At 39.4% G+C, this 24829-nt stretch overlaps 1 protein-coding gene across 1 annotated transcript; it reads right to left on the bottom strand.

The window, feature by feature from the left end:
* Positions 1–752: 752 nt before the first annotated feature.
* On the bottom strand, positions 753–24447 carry LOC114682896 (zinc finger protein 431-like). Its single transcript, XM_028856985.2, has 4 exons — positions 24352–24447; positions 5548–5674; positions 5288–5348; positions 753–2232 (listed from the first exon to the last, which is right to left on the bottom strand). The coding sequence occupies exons 1-4, from the start codon at positions 24445–24447 to the stop codon at positions 1083–1085; spliced, it is 1434 nt and encodes a 477-aa protein (XP_028712818.1). The 3' UTR covers positions 753–1082.
* Positions 24448–24829: the final 382 nt, after the last annotated feature.

Here is a 24829-nt window from a genome sequence, read left to right as displayed (position 1 = left end):
CTGGAATATTGACCAAGTCTGGGAAGAACAGATTAATTCATTTGTTGTCCAGGCTCTATAGGACCCTCTGGGGCTAGGAACATGAAGGCAGCAGTTGGAGCAGTTTGTAGCCTTTAATTGATTAGAAATCTGCTAGAAAAAATTTATATTAATGGGCAGAAAATGAAGTTAAGGAATTTTAGGGGGAAAATTCTTCCCTTAGGTGTACATTTGAAATTTCTAGGTCCACAGTCCTGGCAGATGGGAGAGGGGTGTCCCAAAACCAGGGAAAGAGGAAGAGGTCCCACCACCTCTAGGAATAGGTAGGTAGGGAAACAGGCTGTTGCTTGGTAGTACTTATCTCAAGTCCATTTTGATTGTGGGAGATGGTGGATCCAAGTTGATTCCTGAAGCTTATAAAGACCCATTTTAAGAGGCAAAAGTTGTAGATATGTTAGCAATATTATTGTTTGTAGTCTGTATTAAAATCTATATTATAGAAAAGGCAGTAGACTCATGTTTTTGAATATTATAGAAAAGGCAGTAGACTCATGTTTTTGAGTCATAGTAAAAGTCTGGAAACCTAAAAATGATTTTGGTTAAAAGCATTAATATTTTTTCCTTTATCTAGAAGATTCGGTGCATATAGATTTGGCAGATGTCTATAGCATAATGAGAAATATTTTTAACCCTATACCTAGAAAATAACCAAAGGGATTTTAAAACATTGAGCTTGTTACTATGATAATAGGAAGTGTTTACCAGAGATAGATTAATAGCTTATCAGAGCTTTATTGATTAATGTCAAAACTGAATTTTTGAAGTCTCATATAATAAAAACAGCAGAGAAAGGGGAAGACATTTGAAACATTTTTTATTATTTTTATGTATTTTAAATCATTTTTATCATAAGTTGTGCTTTTATGTCCTCAAACCCTATATAAACTCATGCTTATATAACTTAAAACATTTTTTATACCTTTAAGTACTTTTTTGAATCTATATAGCTTAAGCCTTAAACTTTACATCTTTTTAAAATCCAGTTATTTTTCAGAAGACATAGTTTGTTGATTACAGAAATAGTCATTATAAAACATGTTCCTTTAAACAGAGGAATAATAATAAGTTACTTTGAAACCTTTTTGGTGAGTTCTTTCATGCCTTTGAAGATGACTGTGATCTGGAAAGGCTTTGCCACATTGATTACATTTATAGGGTTTCTCTCCATTATGTGTTCCTTTATGCTTTTGAAGATGACTGTGCCGTGCAAAGGCTTTACCACACTGATTACATTCATAGGGTTTCTCGCCAGTATGTGTTCTTTTATGGCTTTGGAGATAACTACCGCATACAAAGGCTTTACCACATTGATTACATTCATAGGGTTTCTCTCCTGTATGTGTTCTTTTATGGACTCGGAGATGACTATAACATACAAAGGCTTTACCACATTGCTTACATTCATAGGGTTTCTCTCCTGTATGTGTTCTCTTGTGTTTTTGGAGATACCCGTGTTGTGAAAAGGCTTTACCACATTGCTTACATTCATAGGGTTTCTCTCCAGTATGTGTTCTTTTATGCCTTTTAAGATGACCGTGCTGTCCAAAGGCTTTACCACATTGATTACATTCATAGGGTTTCTCTCCAGTATGTGTTCTTTTATGGATTTGGAAAATAGAGGGAAGTGTAAAGGCTTTACTACATTGATTGCAATCATAGGGTTTCTCTCCAGTGTGTGTTCTTTTATGTATTTGGAGATTAGAGGGAAGTGTAAAGGCTTTACCACATTGATTACATTCATAGGGTTTCTCTCCAGTATGTGTTCTTTTATGTATTTGGAGATTAGAGGGAAGTGTAAAGGCTTTACCACATTGATTACATTCATAGGGTTTCTCTCCAGTATGTGTTCTTTTATGTATTTGGAGATTAGAGTTCTGTGTAAAGGCTTTAACACATTGATTACATTCATAGCGTTTCTCTCCTGTATGTATTCTTTTATGGCTTTGGAGATAACTGTGATATGCAAAGGTTTTACCACATTGATTACATTCATAAGGTTTCTCTCCTGTATGTGTTCTTTTATGTTTTCGGAGAGTACTGTTAGATGCAAAGGCTTTCCCACATTGACTACATTCATAGTGTTTCTCTCCAGTATGGATTCTTTCATGCCTTTGAAGATGATTATGATATGTATAGGCATTAACACTTTGAGTATATTCAGAAAGTTTCTCTCCAGTATGACTTCTTTCATGCCTGCAACGATAATTGGCACATGTATCACATTTATTACACTGTCAAATATATCTCTATGAATTAATTTTACAATTTGGTCTCATTGTAAAGAGGTTATCACTTTGTTCACACTCATATTGTTACCCTTTATTAAGAGTTGTGTTTGCATCTTTGAATATATCTGTGATGGTAAGAATCTTTATTACATGACTTGTATTTTATAGCATCTTTTTTTTCTATGTGATTTTCACATATTTGAAGAGAACTGAAAAAACTCAGAGCTCACACATATTACATTCATAAATTTCCCTAGAGTGTGAGTCAATACATTTGCAAAGTGAACCAGGACAAAGAGAAGTACCAGTGTGAGATTGTTGATGTATTTCCAGTGAAGCTGGAAAAGCAATTACTTATAAACTTGAATCACATTCAACAAGTCTATTCAAAGTGGAAACTACTACATATCTTCTAATTGTTCTGAGAGGGAGAGGGGTATGTTGCATCTTTTGATATCCCTATGCTCATATGGTTTGGTTCCAGATTGACATATGATATACCTATTAAAGGAAGAATAACAAATAAAATGTGGGGGCTGGAAAGATGGCTCAGTGGTCAAGAGCACTGGCTGCTCTTCCAGAGGATCTGAGTTCGGCACCCACATGGGATAGCTCACAGCCATATATTGTACACAATCATATGAAAAAAAAAACAAAAACAAATAAAATGTGTCCACATTACATTCACACAGTTTGAGTTTCTGTTCATCATAGACATATGATATAGAGAATAAGGTTTCTCTATAACTGTCCTTGACTCTTGAATCTAACTACTCCTTATCTCACTAAACTTAGCAAAGCCACAACAAGTATATGAGTAACACAAGCTTTACTATGGACTATTTGTTTATTAGAAGGTTTTGGACATATATGTATCACCTATTCAATGTGTGTACCTTTTGTAATATGAGTGGTATGAAACTAAATGGGTTGGCAGTTCTACAGCATAGCTCTCAGAAGACTATGATTCAAATAGTGACATCTGTTAAAGCATTGTTCCCTTCTCTTTTTTCTTAAAATAATGCCTTGTCCCTCTGCATAGGTGAGACAATTGTGTAGCTTGATCTGTTTAAGAGGCCCCCTGACAGTGAAATCAGGATCCATCCCTGGTACATGAGCAGGCTTCTTGGAGCCCACTGTCTTGGGTGGACACATTACATAGCCTTGGTGCAGGGGAGGGGCTTGGACCTGCCTCAGCTGAGTGTGTCAGGCTCTGCTGACTCCCCATGGGGGAGGCCTTGCCTTGGAGGAGGTGGATGGGGGATGTGTTGGGAAGGGGAAAGCTGGGGAGTGGGAGGAGGGAGGGGAGGGAGTTCTGTGGTTGGTATGGAAAATTTCTTAGTAATAAAAAAAGAAAAAAACCCAGAATGCCTTATAAACAGAATTCATCTACTTGACATAGAGTTATAGGTTTTGTTAGAATTTAATAATCATCGATGTACTTTAAGCTGGGCTTATTTTTTATTTTTTAAAATTTTCATAAAATAGATTTTTTCCAAATCTTTTTTAAAATTTTATAATTAATTTAATTTTACATATCAGCCATGGATTCCCCTGTCCTCCCTCCTCCCACCCTCAAGCATTCCCCCCAACCCACCCCCCATTCCCACCTCCTCCAAGGCAAGGTCTCCCCTGGGGATTCAGCTCAGCCTCATAGATTCAGTTGAGGCAGGTCCAGACCCCTCCTCCCTACATCAAGGCTGAGCCAAATGTCTTAGCATAAGTCCTAGGTTCCAAAAAGCCAGCTCATGCACTAAGGACAGGTCCCAGTCCACTGATTGGGGGCCTCCTAAACAGTTCAAGCTAATCAACTGTCTCACTTATCCAGAGGGCCTGATCCAGTTCCATGAGGGCTCCTCAGCTATTGGTTCACAGTTCATGTCTTTCCACTAGTTTGGCTATTTGTCCCTGTGCTTTTTCCAATCATGGTCTCAATATCTCTTGCTCATATAATCCCTCCTTTTTCTTGCTGATTGGACTCCTGGAGCTCCACTGGGGCTTGGCTGTGGATCTCTGCATCTGCTTCCATCAGTCACCGGATGAGAGTTCTATCATGACAGTTAGGGTGTTCGGCCATCCGATCACCAGAGTAGGTCAGCTTGGGCTTTCTCTTGACCATTGCCAGTAGTCTATTGTGGAGATATCTTTGTGGATTTCTGGGGACCTCACTAGCACTCTGCTTCTTCCTATTTCTATGGGGTCTTCATTTATTATGGTATCTCTTTCCTTATTCTCCCACTCTGTTCCTGATCCAGGTGGGCAAGGGGAACACTCCTACGCTGTTGGTGGGAATGCAAACTTGTACAACCACTTTGGAAATCAATATGGTGCTTTCTTAGAAAACTGGGATTCAATCTCCCTCAAGACCCAGCTATACCACTCTTGGGCATATACCCAAGGAATGCTCAATCATACTACAAGGACACATGCTCAACTATGTTCATAGCAGCACTATTTGTAATAGCCAGAATGTGGAAACAACCTAGATGCCCTTCAACTGAAGAATGGATAAATAAAATGTGTCACACACACACACACACACACACACACACACACACACACACACAAAATGGAGTACTACTCAGCAGAGAGAAACAATGACATCATGAGGTTTGCAGGCAAATGGAGGGAACTAGAAAAAAATCATCCTGAGTGAGGTAACCCAGACTCAGAAAGACAAACATGATATGTACTCACTCATAAGTGGATACTAGATGTAAAGCAAAGGATAACCAGACTGCAACTCACAACTCCAGGGAGGCTACCTAGTAAAGAGGACCCTAAGAAAGACACAGGGATTGCCCAATGACAGAGAAATGGATGAGATCTACATGAGCAAACTGGACGTGGGGGGGGGGGTAATGGAGGGCAAGGGTTGGGGGAAAGAGAGCTTAGGGGAACAGGAGGTCCCAGCTGGATCAGGAAGCTGGGCTTATTTACACTGTTACTTTCTTTAGAACTTCCAGACACCTAATATTTCTTCTGAGGCATATTTGTATTAGCTTGCACATGAAAATTACCTTAAATGTCTTCTAGAACTTTGACAATGTTCTTCAATATTATGATCTTCCCATTTGTAGCCTAAAATATAGTACCAGAAAAATGTATGATTTATTATGGGAAATTGTGCAAAATTTAAGTTGTTATCACCAGTGAAACTTAGAACCATGCCTGATTTATTCTTATAGTTCCTTAGTCTCAATCATGATTACAGAAGAGCATCAATAGCCAAGAAACAGTCACCCCTATATTTTCAAAGTGAAGGAAAATTCAGTCTTACCTATAGCAGTGAGGTTCCTGTAGGTCTCTAGCATCACATCTTTGTAGAGACTCTTCTGGTAAGGATCCAGCAGAGCCCACTCTTCCCAAGTGAAGTCAACATGTACATCGTCATAAGTCACTGCATTCTAAAATATCCCATACATGTATACAAAGGAAAGTGATACTGATAACACTTCAAATGTATACTTCTTTGAAAATATAGTCATACAATTCTTATGCTTGTCATACTTATTCCATGACACAGAAGTTGTAATGTAATCACCATGTCACTTTAGAAAGAAACTGAATAGGATGGTCACCTCTGTCATTTCTGTACCCTTTGAATGGGATATCACCTTGTTAGAGAAATGCCTATTAATAGAGATAGAGAGACAAGCAAACAAATTAATAGTACTGAGTACACATCAGAGAAATTGTACGAACAATTACTAACTACAAAAAAGATGGGCAAGCTGAGTGTACTGGCTCATGCCTTTAATCCCAACACTCAGAAGGGAGAGGCAGGTGTGTCTGCCTGAGTTGAATGCTAGCCTGCCATACTTATGTGATATTTTGTGTATGCTCTAACAAATAAAGCTTGCCCAAAGATCAGAGTGCAAAGCCAGCCACTAGTTAGCCATAGAGGCCAGGCACTGGTGGCACACACCTTTAATCCCAGCACTTGAGATCTCATGTTTTTGCTCCCAGTATTTGGGAAGCACACACACCTTTAATCCCAGCACTAGGGAGGTTGAGATAGGAAGTGATATGGCTGGGTGGAGAAAATGAATGTAAGGTGGAAGGAGACAGAAGCTCAGTCTTTTTGGCTGAGGATTTCATAGAGGTAAAGACTAGTGGCATCCTGTTCTGCTTCTCTGTTCTTTTCAGCTTTCACCCTGATATCTGACTCTGGGTTTTTATTAAGATCAATCAGGGTTCATGCTACATGCTTGGACCAGATTTGTACCAGATTTTGTGTGAAGTTGCTTTCTGGGACTAGGAATCACTTTGCCTAATCCTTCCATTAATTGAGGGCACAGAAGGATGGATTCCTAACATTAAGGCACCTTGCTTGGCTTCCAATGTAGAACAAGGGCCATCTATTTAATGGTGATAATCTCCCTGAAAATTCCTGCCTCTGCTTGGCATTTGGCTGCCACCTAAAACTACATAGGCCTGTTTTTCCCTACAACTCACAGATTTTCATTTATTTCTGCCTCACTTGTTGCTTTTTTCACTGTAGTCTTGAATTAGTCATCAGTGATAGCCATCTAAGAGATTCAGTGTGTTTATCTCATAAATACATTCCATTTATTGGGCATTTATATTTGTGGATTGTCAGAAAGATGACCTCTCCTTAAACTGTATAATTGTGATGAATAGAAATGATTGTTTCATAACTAGGCCTATTGTTCCACGAGGACTGTGAGATACTTAGAACCTGCTTTTTTTTTTTTTTTTTTAATCACAGTTCAGGTTGACATAGGAAAATAGTTATATTTCCCCAGCTGCCAGTAGAACTGTATCCTATTAGTTGATATAAAGCTTCAAAGTATCTTTAGATTAGATCAGGTGCCTTGTTAATGGTTTTTAAGGTAAACTATTCCCAGGAAAAGCAGTCCTGTTCATGAGGACTTAATAGCCAGTTGTCTAATTTGTTGAACAAAGGTTAAAGATACAAAACAACCTAATTGCTGTGCCAGCCTCTCTGACTTCATAGCCCCAAGAAAGTTGCAAGTTTCCTTTTTTTTATGACCTAAAGTTACACACAGGACAGATGTTGCTGGAGGGCTTCTCTCCAGGTTCCCCAAGCCCCGCAGTCCCACAATCCACGTATAAAATAATCACTCAGACGCTTATATCACTTATAAACTGTATGGCCGTGGCAGGCTTCTTGCTAACTGTTCTTTTATCTTAAATTAACCCATTTTTATAAATCTATACCTTGCCACGTGGCTGGTGGCTTACCAGAGTCTCTACATGCTGCTTGTCCTGGCGGTGGCTGCAGTGTCTCTCCTCCTTCTTCCTGTTTCCCCAATTCTCCTCTCTCTTTGTCCCGCCTATACTTCCTGCCTGGTCACTGGCCATCAGTGTTTTATTTATATAGAGTGATATCCACAGCACTTCCCCTTTCTTCTTTATTTAAAAAGGAAGGTTTTTAACTTTAACATGGTAAAATTACATATAACAAAACAATTACCGAGCAAGAATTATAGTTACAATATTAAAGAAGATGTCCTATCTATCTTATATTTGTGAGTTTAAGGTTTTATAGCTAACTTATCTTTTATCATAACTGAGGAAATTATGACTATCTAGTCTTCAACCACATCAAAGACCTGAGAAGGAACATAATGGTACCTGAGAAATGGTAGATGGATGCAAGCAACTTTCGGGAATCTTGCAAGAGTAGACCAAGACAGCTGGCAGCCTGGACAGTCACCTAATGTTTCTCAGCATTGTTGGTGCATTTAAATTGGCTACAGGCCTAGAGTATTTGACAGACCATTTTTAGAAGCAGGAATTTTAAGAGACCATCTTACCCTGTCTTGGCAGAGTACAGTGGTTGCTTTCCTTGTGTCCGCTTGTCCAGAAAGGACAGCATTGCATTTGTACTGTCAGCCATCAAGGCAAGGGCAGTTCTTTGCCCAGTAGGCCATTTTGTGCCAAAAAGACAAACTTCCAAATGGAAATGTCTTAGAAGCCCAACATTCTCTCGGGATCAATTGGTGCAGCCAGGAGCAATTGTGTCTCACGTCAACAGAATTCTAAGTTATTTAAATGCCATATTCTCTAGGTCTATGAAGTGTTTGAAGATTACCTATCTATCTGAAATATATCTATGTATACCTAGAAGACTTAACTAACATGGCTACAGATATGATTATCATAGATGACTAATTATTAATCTATTTTTTAATTATCCATTACAATTTTAAATGAGTTACATAAACATAATACCTCAAACAAGAATAGAAATATATATATATACAGTATAACAAAATTAACTTCAAGTTTGTATCAATAAACTAAAATTTATACCAATGTAAAACATTTTAAACATAAACTAAAATCTATACCAATGTAAAACATTTTAAACAAGTTTTTCTTTAAAAGTAGGTTCATTAATCTACCCTTTTATCTTATCATCTCCATATCCTCCTATATATCTAATCATATCCCTTTTTATTTTTTAGAAAGAGATCACATTTATAATCAACCTGTTTTAAATAAAAATATTGGTTTTTCTCTGTCCCACACCAGAGGGCTCTTCTGATTTGGGACACAAGAATCTCTTAACCATTTTTTTTTTTTAAAGTAATATGTCTGGGTTTAGAGGGGAGTGAGCCAATTCCACCTCTAAAGCCAGCTTGGTATATTTGGGAATTTGGGCGTAGCATCTCTTACTACTTCCTGCTAGAGGGGGGCGCTGTATCTTATGGGGACGCAAAGAAAATTTTAGGCCTATGGGGTAGTCCATGAGGCTGTATTGTGTGAATCAGTTGCTTTGAGACCGCTCTGGATGTTGGATCATCTGGGCCATGGTGTCATCGGAGACCTTTCAGGGGGTCTTGGCTGGTGAAACCTGATGTATCTTAATCTGGAACAAATCCACAGCCTCTGGCTTTCTGTGGAAACAAAAGCAGAACCTCTTTTCCAAAGCAACATATCCTTAAATCCAAATTTTGAAGTCAAGGTACCTTTAAAATATACATTTTGGCATAACTCAACAGCTTTTGCAATCAAATGTTTTTCTTCAGTTACAAATATCAAAGACAACATAATCCAGATTCTCTGTGTGGTAGCCATCTTTACGTGGCTTATTTATCTTAATTTATCTTTTTTTGTCTCTTTTAAGCCTACATAATGTGAATCTATTGCTTTAAACTGTAGTATTTTAAGACTGAAACGGCGCTGTGGCTGCTGGCTCCGCCCATTTCAGCTTCCCAACATGGCGGCTGTACGTTTTCTGCCAGTTCTGTGAGTCATTAAGTCTCAGAAATAGTGGGTCTAAGCTTTTATCAAAGCAGCGTGTAGCCAGAAACCTCTTTTTTTTTTTTTTTTTTTTTTTTTTTACTAGTAAAGACTAAATCTACCACACAGCTTAATGTGCCGCTGGCAGACGCCTCATTTCCGCCATACTGCCGGTCAAACCCACACACCAGGAACCTGCCAGTGTTCAAACCTGCGTTTTGCGGCGTCTAGCTGCCGTATGAGACAAGAAGCAGGAACCTGGTTTTGGCTCTGTTTAGAATTGGTTATTAAATATTCTCAGGTTTAAGGTGGAAACTCGAGCCGTTGGGCGCCATTTGTTGCTGGAGGGCTTCTCTCCAGGTTCCCCAAGCCCCGCAGTCCCACAATCCACGTATAAAATAATCACTCAGACGCTTATATCACTTATAAACTGTATGGCCGTGGCAGGCTTCTTGCTAACTGTTCTTTTATCTTAAATTAACCCATTTTTATAAATCTATACCTTGCCACATGGCTGGTGGCTTACCAGAGTCTCTACATGCTGCTTGTCCTGGCGGTGGCTGCAGTGTCTCTCCTCCTTCTTCCTGTTTCCCCAATTCTCCTCTCTCTTTGTCCCGCCTATACTTCCTGCCTGGTCACTGGCCATCAGTGTTTTATTTATATAGAGTGATATCCACAGCAGACAGATAAACATTTTAAGATTTAAAATGCTTTTAGTGTCACTATGCCATGGAGAATGCCGTAGTGAGCTCATACTAAGAGTTAAGGTAAACCTGAATTCCAACAAAAGCATTTATGACACAGCTCTCTCTCTGTAAACACTTCAAATCTGAGAAAGCCCAGCATTTCCATTAATTGCAAAATGTTAGTTTAAAATGTTTATTACACTCAGAAATATAGTGTGTAGTACATGATTTCCTTATTTTTCTTAGACTCCTCGGTAGTTTAGTAACTCTTTTAAAATCCTTTATAAGATTATCTCTTTAGGTAGATAACAAAATGACTGGTTCTTTCTTTGCAGGTGCAAGGTTACAGCTCACCTATCAGGAAGTTGAGATTTATTGCATGTGTGTTGTTGGGAGGACTGTCTTTTATCATTTATTTAAGAAATGGAATGTGACCTTAAAGTGTAATTCCTATATTCAACATGAAAGATTCTGTTGGGTACATATACAGTCACGAAGAACAGAGATTTGAAGCCAGCATGAGAGAATAAAGAAAAGTAACCACCAAGAAAATAGGTGTGAGTGTGAACTTTTCCTAACCCCTCAGACAGAAAAAAGTCTAAGTTTCACAGTGCTGTGGCTGTCTCTTTGAGCCCTGCCTGCAGCCTGGGGCTGGTTCCCTAAGAATGCAATAAGCAACTGAAGGCAAAAAGGATAAGGAAATTTTGTTTGCCTGCTTTCTCTCTTACTTGGGTCATTGTATTATACTCTGGTAGCTCTCTTATCCAGCCCAGCCTATTTTCTTAGGGATATTGCCACCCTCAGTGGAAGGGCCTTCACATATCAACCATCAATCAACACAATCTCTCAAAGACATAGCAACGAGCCATTCTAATGGGGGTAAATCCTTAAATAATGTTCCATCAGATGACTATGGGCTCTGACATGTTGATACCTAGAACTAATTAGGTCACAGAGACAGTAATATACAAGAAAGTTTTAAAAAACAAAAACCAATGTATTAACTATATCAACAACTTAAATAGCAAACTTGCAAATATTAATAATAGTAACAACTGGAAAACAAAGATATGCCAAGAAATGAGGAGAGGCAAGTCTGTAAGATGAAGAAGAAAAAACAAAACTGTTTCTCTGCAGACAGTCTCCAAACAAACAAAAAATTAAAGAACTCATAACATAATGTTTTTTTTTTTCAGAATACAAAAATAAGTAAAGGTCCATCATTTTCCAGAGAAACATCAATATAGTTAGATTATAACTAATAAAATCATACAACATAGATGGCGCCACTGATTTAAAAAAAAGACACAAGGACAGACCTACAAATTTAACATTGTCCCTTAGACAAGAACTACAAGATTCTAGCCAAAATAAAAATTAAAAAAATCACTGACCACCACTTTTTCTGTGTTCTTTCCTTTGCCAATAATAGAAAAATGGGTAGGGCAAGGAGGGCTGTTCCACAAAATTGGATAGATTTGCTTGAAGTTTTCTGATGTGTCTACATTGTAGAAAATAGTTTTTACTACTAAAAGTATTTCATTTTCTTTTGATAAAGAAAAGGATGTCTGTTAGGATCACTTAGAAACCATTTTATTTCTATGATTGAAGATTGGATATAAGCCTAAATCAGAGTGAGGAAATGAAAATGTTTTCAAACCAAATGCAAAATAAGCAATTTTTAAATAAACATATGATTTCTATTATATACCTAAAGCAACTTGTTCAGCTCTAATTGCTTTTTAAGTCCTAAGTGGTTCTGAAAACATCTATCTCCATTTTTATGTGTATGTTTGTATGTAAGAGAAAGAATATTTTCCACGTGTGTACAGGTGATACACCAGAGAAGAGATTTCCTGGATCTGGAGTTGTGGGTGGCTATGAGCCTCCCCACTTGGGTGTTAGTATATGAACTCAGGTTAACCCAAAGAAGAATACTTGCTGAGTGACATGCCCAGCCCACATAGTACTTTTTAGTCAACAAACTATAAGTCTTTCACAAATTAACAACAACAAAAACCTAAATAAAGAAGTAAGTAAAGCCAGGTGGTGGTGGTGCACGCCTTTAATCCCAGTACTTGGGAGGCAGAGCCAGGCAGATCTCTATGAGTTCAAGGCCAGCCTGGTCTACAGAGCAAGATCCAGGACAAGCACCAAAAACTACACAGAGAAACCCTGTCTTGAGAAACAAACAAAACAAAAATTGTAAGTAAATAAATGATCCTGGGAATCTTATGAATCAATATTAAGATGCTGGGTAGGGGACCAGGTAGGCTGCCCATGGACTTTCCCCTCTCTCTGTTACCCAAGAGCCAATACTCAGGGTTTCCCCTAGGGCTGCAACAGAACACCAGCTGCGGCTTCTTCTCCCGTCCATGTCTCCTGTGGGTTCTACAAACCATCACCACCTGGTCCCTTCTCACCTCATCTCTGTGTCCCAGCCCCCTACTCAGGTAGACAATCCCTGTTCAACTACTTGCCACATCTGCCAGAAGACCAGGTAGGCTGTCCACAGATCTAATACATTATCTATGACCTCAGATCCAATTTTCACAGTTGCCCCCAGCACTGGAATAGAACACTAGAGGCAGCTTCCCCTTGCGCCTATACACACCTCCTGTGGATACCTAGGAAAATCTCCCCCGGCCTCCCATTCCCTTAGCCTTCAATACCAGCAAGCACTCTCCCTTGAACACACCAGCCAAGTGCAGCTCACTGTCTTAAGCTTCAATCTGTGATCTAGCTCTTGTCTAGTCTGTTTCCCACTGCAGTGTACCTAGTATACTGTTCCTCCTCTTCTGGCTAAAGGGCGAAGCCATGCTCCACACACAAATCCTTTTCCTGTTACTGCAATGGATAGCCCACTATGCAACTCAATCTGGTAATTTTAGAACTTTTTGGTGCTACAGACTTGTAATCCAAGAATTTAAGATAGCTGGTTAGAAAGGCAGCAAGAGCAGTGCCCTGTGGTTTTACAAACACGATTCAAGTTCACATCAATCAACGTCAGAGACTTTGACTCAAAACAGCTTTTCAAAAAGGCTGAAGATGCAGCTATTCTACAATTAATATACCTCTATGGCACACCAGGACTTAATATTGATTGTGACCCTGTAATGCCCCTTGGCGGGGGAAGAGAGGGGAGAGCATCCAGTTAACTGCCATTAGCGACTCCCGGTTTTCCCCTTCCCCACTTCATCCATTGCCAGCTTGAAGAAGTCTCGAGAATTCAGCGCCCTTGTTCCCCTACTTGCTCTCATAACTCACCTTTTTTTTTAATGATAATCAAAATGGAGAAATGTTAATATTCTGATTGTGCCCCTTGGCGCCACCCTGTGTCCTGACATAGAATGCCCTACAGGTTGTGTTCCAGCTAGACCAACATTAGCTATCATTGCAAAGTTGAGGAATCCAGTAGATGTTCAGCCCATGTAGCTGGATGTCTTAGCTGGTCTTTAGTATACAACAGAATTTCTTAGAACTAGACTCTAATGACAGCAAAGGAATGACCATTTTTAGCCATTACCACAGCTAGGGCAAGCAGGCAAAGAGAGAAAGCTTCCTCCTTCAATGTCTTTTATATATGTAGAATGCCACCAGAAAAATGTAGCACAGATCAAAAGTGGATCTTATCACTTCAAAAGATCCAGATTAATGATGGGTCTTCTCACTTCAAAAGCTTCAATTAAGAAAAATCCCTCACAAGTGTATCCAATTCTTTGGTTTTAATGAATTCTAGAGGTAGTCCATTTGACTTTCAAGACTTGCCACCACAGCAGCCAAGACAGAAGAACTGACAAAGATTTCTTACCTATAGAAGGCAAGGAGAACATGGCAGTCATTTCTAAAGCAATATTTTTTCTAAACAAGGGAAGCATGGAGACTTTACATAGGAAGTCTGAACATGTTCCTGTAGAGTTCTGCCTATTTCTAAACATGCTCAGTTAACAAATCCAATTCTGAACATGGTCACAATGATAAGAAGATACATGTAGGGGAATCCTTACTTTAAAGTCATGTAGGAACATATATAAATGGTGGTACATGGCTTTAATCCCAGTACTCGGGCAGCAGAGGCAGGTGGATCTCTGTGAGTTAGAGGCAAGCTTGGTCTACAGAATGAGTGCCAGGACACAGAAATATCCTGCCTCAAACAAACAAACAAACAAACAAAACAAACAAACAAAAATGCCTCTGGCATGGTCATCTTGGACCAAGGTCTTAGCTGAAAATCAGGTAGATGGCATTGTAAAAGCAGATTGCTTTGGAGCCTATGCTTCCTATCAATCTTGATATTTGATCTAAAAAATAGATGTACCAATGCCCAATTATCACAAATGCAAAGAGCAAAGAACACAAATAGAGAAAACATCAAGAAAAAGTCACCTATCAGCACTGTGGTCCCTGCTCTTGGTTGGAAAGCTATGCTGAGTTATTGTAACCTTAGAATAAGGCTGCTTTTGCCTCTGAGCATGCTGCCACAGAGGAAGGCTACAGTTACTTCTGTGAAGGGCCAGAAGGAGTTCATTTTAACTAGCCCTGCCTGCTGTCTCAGACCTGTGACATCACTGTAGAGAATTACATTCTTTTCTCTTTTTTTAACCTTTAATTTTAGTTATATCAGTGTTTTGCCTGCACATGTCTGTGTGCATTACCTACAGAAGCCAGAAGAAGGCAGGAGATGCCTGGAACTGGAGTTACAATAAATGATTAGCTACTATGTGGGTTCTTGGAACAAAACCTGGGTCCTCTGTAACAACACTCAGTGCTCTTAATAACTGAGCCATCTCTCTAGCCCCTTTTTATTTAAAAATTATTCTGACCACATTCTACTATACCCTTAAGTGAGATTATTGTTTCAAACATGCAATGGCACAGAATGAACATTTCTATTCCACAAGAATCAGAGTATAATGAGGAATGAACAGACCAAAGCAAGACCAAAATCTAGCAGGACAAACTTCAAATCTTATAGCTCCTTGTCCAGCATCCCGCTGGACTCCAAATAGCTTAGGTATTCCCACTCCTCCAGCTCTGTCACCTACATCACACAAGCCTCACTTTTAGGCCAGCTCATTAGATTTCTACATCTTACAAGAAAGGCACCTTCAGACACAGACACTGCCTGCACCGAGTGGAGGAAGAGATGAGCAGACACCAGTGCAAAAATACAGGCAACAACATAAAGACCTATATGACAACATCAGAACCTAGTGATTCTGCACCTTCAAGACCTGAACACACCAAGGCAGAGGAAGCAGAAGAAATCAATCCTAAAAATGACCTTAAAAAGATGATAGAGGCTCTTAAACAGAAAATAAAAAACTCCCTTAAAGAAGAAATAAAAAATTCCCTTAAAGAAATGGAAGAAAAAAACAAACAAAAAATTGGGAAAAAAAATCAAAGAAAGCCAAGAAAAAGTAATTAAACAGATGAAGGAAACAGTTCAAGATTTGAAAATTAAAATTGAGACAATAAAGAAATTGAGGGAATGCTGGAAATAGAAATTCTAACTAATCAGGAACTACAGATGCAAGCATAACCAACCAAATGCAGGAGATGGAACAGAGAATCTCTGACATTGAAGACACAATAAAGTAGATTTGTCAGTCAAAGAAAACACTAAAGCCAAAAAAGTCATAACACAAAACATCTAAGAAATTTGAGACACCATGAAAAGACCAAACCTAATACTAATAGGAATAAAAGAAGGAGAAGAATACCAACTCAAAGGCACAGAAAATATATTCAACAAAATCATAGAGGAAAACTTCCCTAACCTAAAGAAAGAAATATCTATGAAGATATAAGCTTACAGCACACCAAATAGGCTAGATAAAAAAAAAAAAAAAGTCTCCTCGCCACATAATAATCAAACACTAAACATACAGGAACAAAGAAAAAATATTAAGAGCTGCAAAGGAAAAAGACCAAGTGACATAAAAAGGCAGACCCATCAGAATAACACCAGACTTCTCAATAGAGACTATGAAAGCTAGAAGGTCCTGGACAAATCTTATGCAGACACTAAGAGACCACGGATGCCAACCCAGACTATTATACCCAGCAAAACTCTCAATCACCATAGACGGAGTAAACAAAATATTCCATGATAAAACCAGATTTAAACAATACCTATCCACAAATCCAACCCTACAGGAAGCACTAAAAGGAAAAATCCAACCTAAGGAAGTTAAATACACCCATGAAAACTCAGGCAATAGATAATCCCATACCAACAAATACCAAAGAAGGGAAACACAATACTACCACAAAAACAAAACAAAACAAAACAAAACAAAACAAAACAAAACAAACAAACAAAACAAAAAACCCCCCAGGAATTAACGATCACTGGTCACTAATTTCCATCAATATCAATGATCTCCACTTCCCTATAAAAAGACACAGGCTAACAGAATGGATACGAAAACAGGATCCACCCTTCTGCTGCATACAAGAAACACACCTTAACTTCAAAGACATTACTTCAGAGTAAAAGGCTGGGAAAGGGCTTTCCAATCAAATAGACTTAAGAAGCAAGCTGGTGTAGCTATCCTAATATCTAATAAAATAGACTTCAAACTAAAATCAATTGGAAGAGATCAGGAAGGACATTACACTTTTATCACAGGGAAAATCCACCAAGATAAAGCCTCAATTCTGAACATTTATGTACCAAATACAAAGGCACCCACATTTATAAAAGAAACATTACTAAAGCTTAAACTGCACAACAAACCCCACACACTAATAGTGGGAGATTTCAATACACCACTCTCACCAAAGGACTGATCTACCTGATTTCTAAATCTTTCTCATAGGATACCCCCATGGTGGTCCTATTTCTAATCTCCTGTGTGTGGTATTCTAGTTCACTTTACTTAAAGTGGGTTAGAGGAGCTGGAGAGATTGCTCAGTGGATAAGAACACTGGATGCTCTTCCTGCAGTCCCAGGTTCCATTCTTAGCACCCATATGATAGTTCACAATTGTCTGTAAGGACAATTCTTCAGGAACCATAGAGCTAAGTAATTGGATAGAAGCTGCTACCTACACTGACTTGGCTGATTGTATGAATGAGAGGTTTGTCTATGAGTCCTGATTCTTAGATTAAAAAACTAGTGAAACAAAAATATACTTCCATCCTACAGCAGAACATGAGTGTTGTCTGAATTACTGTCCTCTTTGCAGCAGCAAAATAATTAACAATATGTTATATAAATATGAAAGGAATATTATAGCTCATAGTTCCCAGAGGGTAATACCCCAATATGTTGGGAAAGATTTGGCAATAGTGTTGGGAGTCTAGCTTCAGAACTGGTTTCATGGTCAGGAGTCAGAGAGCAAACAGAAATTTCCAATGGGTATAAAACTTGAGTATTCCACAGCAATCCATTTCTCAAAGGAGGCTCCATTTCATAAAGGTTGCACAACTGCAAAATATCACTGGCAGCTTGGAATCCAGGGTTCAAACTCATGAACTGTGGTGGATATTTCACATTCAAACCATAAAAGTGAATTCTGGAGCCAAATATTAGTGACAATGATCAAGGAACACAGATTAGATTAACACAAAATCCGTGTTCCAAAATAACAGATTAACAATAAGAGAACTAAGAACATTATGAATCAAGGCATTTAAAATACATGAGAGAAGAGAAGACTCATGATGGAGACAGGGCATCTCTACAAAAAACTGAAAAGCTCCAATATGGAGTCAGTCCACAGGATTCCACAGGGAAGTCCAGGGCGCATTGGTGGGAAGGGTGGAAAAGAATCTGCTTCTTTTAGGATTAATGTTGCACTAAGGAGGTGGACCTGCACAGTGAGGTAGAGAGAGTCCCACTGTGTTTCCAGTGGCTGAGTACCTGCTTCTTGTATTTCAGAAGTGATAAGGATTACGGCATACTGGTGTGTTCTGAGCTATAAGGTCATTTTGAACATACCTCTGTGATCCAGTCAATTCCAAGTCAATTTATAAACAAGCTCATGATATACTAAGTATAATTTATACTAAGCTCATGATAACCCCATTTTTCTTCTTTCTTCCTACTAGTATCAGGGTGGAACAAATACTAACACTCATCTGAAGTATGACATAGTTGTGCTAAATCAAATTGGAGAAATCCTTCTTATAAACTTCAAATAGAACAATGTTAGTCTATCCATGGGTGAACATTAAGGTAGAATGGTAACGGGGACTGAGATTCCCCTACAAGTTATATGGACTCCAGGAACAGATTACTTGCAATGTTACCATGGAGTTCAGTGTTTCTTTTCTTTTTAGTTTCTCATTTATAATTGGAAAGTCATGCTAGTAGATCAAGAAACTCTACGTAAGTGACTGCTTAGAAAACGAGTCTAAGCATAATATAATTTTGTACCTAGGCTACTTCAAGTACTTGTTCACCTCATATGGAGGTTAGAATGTTTTGTGGAAGAAGAGGAAGGCACTTTCTTTTTAGTTATCAATTCACATAATATTCTGTGGTTAAGATTATACCCATCTGTGTGACCATTTAAAAAAAAGGCAAGATAACAGATTTTTAAAGAAACAATGTGTGATTTGTATTATACATCTAAAGCAATTTGTTTTGCTCTAATTACTTTATAAGTCACAAGAACTTTTGAAAACAAAATTATCCCTGTTTTTTATGTATATGTTTGTATGTTTGAGAGAATGTCTTCCATGTGTGTACAGGTGACACACCAGAAAGGAGGCTATCAGATCCCCTGAAAACTGGAGTAGCAGGTGGTTATGAGCCACCTGATTTAGGTGCTAGAATCTGAACTCAGGTCATCCCCAAGAAAATTTATGCTGAGCAACCTACCAATCCCTATAATACTTTTTATCCAATAATCAAAAAGTCTTTCACAGATTAACAACAACAAAACCTAAATAAATAAAGCATATAAACGACTCTTGGGAACATGATTCATCAATATTAAGACTTTGTTTATGATTAGTTTGTACCATAAACTCAATATAATCCAAAGACAATGCCCAACAATTTATAACAGGAAAGCTGATTCCAAAGCTACATATAAGGTGGAAACACTCAGAATGATGAATGGGATTATGAAAAAACAATACATTGATACAATGTAATTTTTATATTTACTGTAAAAGCTACAATAATCGAGAATGTATACAGAATTTGTGAAAGAATAAAGAGAATAGAGAGAAAAAAACCAAGAACAAAAGCAGGAAAATAGAGTCAACTTTTAATCAAAAGACCAAAGAAAACTCAGCCAGAAAAAGTATGATCATGACCGGTGTTACCCAGCTATCTATGATTCTATGTATATAGAAATTAAATAAACACAGATTTCACAACTCCAACAAAATTAACTCAATATGATCCTTAAACTGTTGACTTTCTGAACTTCCAGATACTGATATTTCTTCCAGAAAGGCCCCATGCTCTAGAGCCCTCACTGCAAATGGAAGTGATCTCCTCCAGAGTCTACTATGGCCTTACAGCCCCTCATGCCCCCTTGTGGTTTCAGGCAAACCCAGCCCCAGTGAAGCCCAATCACAAAACAAAGCTGAAAAACAATTTAATGTCTGCTTTTTGCCACATGGATTATGTCACAAGATGAGGTATCTGCCCTCTTCACCTGCCCAACACCATGCAAACCTGTGATACCTCTACAGCTCAGAAACTCCTTTTGTGCTCTGGAACTCAACTTCACTGAATCACACCATGGAGGCTGACAGTAGCAGAAAGCTGAAAATAATCTAATCATGTATTGCCGAAGGATGATGCCCATCATCTCCTTTCTTTCAGTTTTTAAACTATCTGTAACATTTGTAAGATAAACTTAAAAGTAGAATGTAACATTCAGAACTTCTAGAAATCAGGCCTTACAATCCATCCCAGTCCAAGCAGTTCAGATTCTGATAGCTCAGCCAACCTTCTCTTCCTGGTCTGGGGACAGTAGCCCCCACACTCACCACAGCCTGGCTTATGGTCTTCCTTACAGCCCCCTACAGCAGAACAAGTGGAGAATCCTGGAAAGAACCTGTAAGATACCTCCCATTGATGCTCCTGATGGCTAAGTCTTCCCAAAGTCCCTCATTAGCTAGGACCACCCAGACCAGAAATGACTCAGACAGCACAGGCCCTCCTAGCTTTGCCCTCCCACACTACAGTCAGACGGGGCCCTAATCTGAGAAACTTGTAGTTTAGTAAAATCCTCCAATCTCCTAGAGCACTTCCTGTTCCTCTTCTAAGGCACAGGGTCCTATGTGTGTACATTCCATAACACACTCAATGTCCAGTGGAGCCAACCCTTTGCTTCATAGCTAGGAGGACCTGCAACCAAACACAGGTCACAGTCAAACTGTAACTGTTGTTAAACAAAAAGAGGCCATGGACTAGAACACAAGGAAGGGTCTATGAGAGGGCTTGAAGGCAGGAAAAAGATAGTAAATATGTAAATATAATCCCAAATAATTCTGTTAAAAAGTTTAAACAGGCTTTATGGCCATGTACTCCAGATACAAGGGATTTTTATTACAACATACCAAGTACTACTCAAGCCATTTCTCTTGGGGTTATCATCTTAAAACTGGAAAACAGAGTCATATTAGGCAGGGCCACACCATTTTATCCAGTTCTTCTAGTTAAGGTTGAACCAATGTAACTGCAGTAATTTGGTTTCATGATAAGTTCAGTTCTTTATCTTGATTGCCTGATCTGTGGACCCAAGAAATGGCCAGTCAGAACATTTATTGATCATCTAAGATCAATTACCTCACTACTCATTGCTAATGTCAACTACTGTCACAGCAGGAAAGCTTTCGCCCTCTTTCTTGCCCCTCCCTTTCCTGTGCTGTGACTACACCTGCTCTACAGTTGGTCAGTGCACTCAGTTCTTCCACAGGTCCCATTTTATCACAGACTGAGAGATCAGCTCCCAGTCTGCTTCAGGGTAGCAAAGAGAAGACCTCAGAGTAGCAAGGGTTTAGGAAAAATTCTTACCTTTTCTGAGGGGAAAAATAAAGAAACACAGAAGCTTTCTGATGGTAACTTTCTCTTTACTTCATCTTGAAAAATTGTCTCTGAAAATTTTCTCTTTACAGCTTCCTAATTAGCTCTTCATCTCTTCTTCATTCTCTACTCAGCAGATTCTCTAACTCACTTTCACTGCCTCCACATCTCTCTCTCTCCACCTTTCCTCCACACTCTCTCTCTACACTGATGCTGCCCTGCTCTCTTTTGCTGTTCCTCCTCAGCCCCTCTCTCTATATGGCTCCTGCCTCTCACAGCCAAAATCTGGACAATTATAAGTTACATTTTCAGGGACCTACCTATTCTCAGAACACAAGATAAGTCACATAATTCTTTTTAGGCTAGTAATGTCACATTGACCCATGCACATAGCTCTAAGTTGGTGAGGGTTCCCAGATAGTAAGTAAACAGTTGGCTGAACCTTAAGCCTGTAGCATCAATTGAGGATGGGACTACATGCAAAAAGTCAATTACTAAGAAAGTTATGTCTAAAGTTGCTTGAATAAGTAAAACAACACCTGGAAAAATGACCTCGTGTATTTGTCTCTAGGGATAACCAGCCTGCTTTGAATCTGCTCTGAAGTCTAAAGTTAGCTGTCTGTGAAAAAGGCTGTCTTTGTGACTGAGAATCTTATGTCAGTCTGAGTAATGTAAAATAGTCCAGCATTATTTCTATAAAAATATATAGTTAAAAAGAAATCATCCTCCTGAACATCCACAGCTCTATGTGTGCCAGATAAGTATAAAACACACCATTGAAGCGCTGTGGAAAGAACCCCACAGCTGTTCTTATTAGGGAGGCATAGCAGTGGCACCCAAGAAAGTTACGACAGAAAACAACCAGTCATTTACAGTCAATAACCCCACAGCTTTGCCAAGTGGGGCCTTCTCAACAGGGATTGATGCGTCTGGTGGGTCGACTTGTCAAACACTGGTTGTCACCTGCTGTATACTCCCACGGCCTTTGGCATCATTTCATTTGTAAATTCACAATAAAATCTAGAGAACTTGGAGGATAATCATTCACTGGTCTATTTTTCCTTCCCACAGATCAGTCAAGACTCAGCATGGAAGGATTTGCAGGACTGTCTTTCCAGCACTGGACAGCAGAGGCAGGATTAGGTGTCCAAAGCACCTCAATTACATAGTGTGAGGCATGTCTGAGCTACAGGAGACATTGATCAAAACCAGTGGTTCTCAACTTTCCTAATGCTGTAACCCTTTAATACAGTTCCTCATGATGTGGTAAACCCCACCCCCTACAATAAAATTATTTTTACTGCTACTTCATAACTATAATTTTGTTGCTATGAATTGTAATATAAATATCTGTGTTTTCTGATGGTCTTATGCCAGTCCTGTGATAGGTCATTTGATCCCTAAAAGGGAGCCATGATCCCCCAGGTTGAGAACCACTATTAATAAATAGCACTTAAGAAAAAAAATAGAATGAAATTCTTAAACCAGGAAACATTGGAAAATAGAAACAAAGAGCTTATAGCAATAATGCATTTGAAGAAAATAAAATTTAAAAAATGATACCAATAACTGACTTTTTAAGATGATAAAAATAATTGGAAGAACACTTAGCTATACTGACTTTGAAGCAGAATAGGCACTTCCCTGGTAAGGAGAATGTCACTAATAAGAAACTCATGTAAAATGTGAACCACTGAGTGCTGTAAGCTGACACATGGAATTACAGCCAATGGCCTGTGTCTCAAACCTCTGAGCTGACTTAACCGTGTCAACCTGGATTGCACATATCTGCATAGGAGAGTTTGCTAATTGGAAACTGAATACTCGTAGTTCAAGCTATCCTCCCTAAACTGTACACCTACCAATTCTGTTTGCCTTCATTAACATGGAAGGAATTAATGCATGATGGGAAATTACACAGAAAGTCATTCACCGTGTCCCATCAGGTCCTTCTTTATGATGGAGATCCCTATAGCTCACTTCTGTAAACTTCAGTCTGTGATCTAGCTATTGTCTAGTCTGTTTCCCCTGAAGTGCACACAGTACACTGTTCCTTCTCTTCTGGTCTAAAGGGAGAAGCCACACTCCACACACAAATCCTTTCCCTGTTCTGCAATAGACAGTCCATTATAACTGGTAATTTTAGAACTCTGTGGTGCTACAGACCTGTAATCCAAGAATTTAGTGTTTAGTCAGAAGGGCAGCAAGAGCAATGAACTTTGGGACTACAGCCAGGGTTCAAGTCCACCTCAATCAACATGGGAGACCTTAACTCATAACTGCTTTTCAAAAAGGCTGGAAATGCAGCAGTTCTAGAATTAATATACCTTTATGGCACACCAGGACTTAATGTTGGTCGTGACTCTGTAATGGCCCCACGAGCAGCATTTAGAGGCCTTTGATGGGGAGGTCGGACTTTTGGCTGCTTGTAAATCTGGGTTGTCTCATTTGTTAAGGGAATGTGGCTTAATGGCTGATTAATCCTGGTGAACAAACATTTACATCTTATCATACTAACTTCTAACAGGCATGGTTAGCACACTACTTACCTTTGGGGTATCTGGGAAGCAGCCCTCCCTTACCTAAACTCTACTTTGTGTGACTTAATGTCTCCTAAGAACTGGTAAATCCTTATACCATCAATTCTATTTCCATCAATTCTACCTTCTACATCACAGTTTAGCAGTGGAATGTTACCCTACACAGGAGATTCCATTTACAAGCTCCACAAAACTAACTCCAGACAGATCCTAAACCTAAATGTTAAATGCTAAAAGTACAGAACTTCTGGAAGATACTGGAGAGACCAGTACTCTTCAAGTTTGGCAAATCTGGTGATGTCTCTCTCTCCACGTGTGATAATATAAGCACCACAGGAGCCAGCATTTCACAGTGATGTTAACAACAAGGATACTTCTAAGCATAGTTCTGCTCCTAATGCTCTGCGCAGACACAGCTCAGGAGTGAAGTTATTCAGAGGCTGCCAGCCTGGCCTAGGGAGTTACAAGGACCACATAGGACCATGCTGGACTAGGCAGGAACACGCTGAATTCTGTGTCTGGCTGCTGCCCTCCACCCAATCAGGAGAGAACCCACCAAACTGACTCCTGAGCCTCAGCCAGCCTCTTCACCTAGTCTGGGGTTCAGTGGGCTCCTCACTTACCAAGACCAGCCACTGTTCCCCACATGGGGACAGCGGCCCCTCATTCACCATGGCCGGCCGCTTTTCCCCGCCTGGGAACCTCCGCCCCTCATTCATCTTGGTCCACCACTCTTCATCTGTGGAGAGCAACCCTTCACTCACTATGGTGTGGCTGCTGAGCTGACCCAGCTCTCCACAAAATGGAGTACAAGGAGCAGCATCTGAGACAACTTCCGACTTTCTCAGAAGAGCTGAGCTATTAAGCCTGCCTCCCGGAAGAACCCTCCCATCTGACTGATGGGCCTGATGGAGGCTCTGATTGGCTAGTGAGGTCTGGGTGACAGGATCAGGTGAGCAGAAAGGACAAAGCACAGTGGTTCCCAGCACACAGGACAACTTCCAACTTACTCAGAAAAAGAGCTGAGCCAGAAACCTGGCTCCCGGAAGAACACTCCCATCTAATCAGATGTGTTCTTCCGGGAGCCAGGCGGGTCTGCTG

The sequence above is a fragment of the Peromyscus leucopus genome, chromosome 23, assembly GCF_004664715.2.
Source record: "Peromyscus leucopus breed LL Stock chromosome 23, UCI_PerLeu_2.1, whole genome shotgun sequence".
Lineage (NCBI taxonomy): Eukaryota > Metazoa > Chordata > Mammalia > Rodentia > Cricetidae > Peromyscus > Peromyscus leucopus.
The sequence above is the reverse complement of the archived record's forward strand: the minus strand, read 5'-3'. Positions and strand labels throughout refer to the sequence as shown.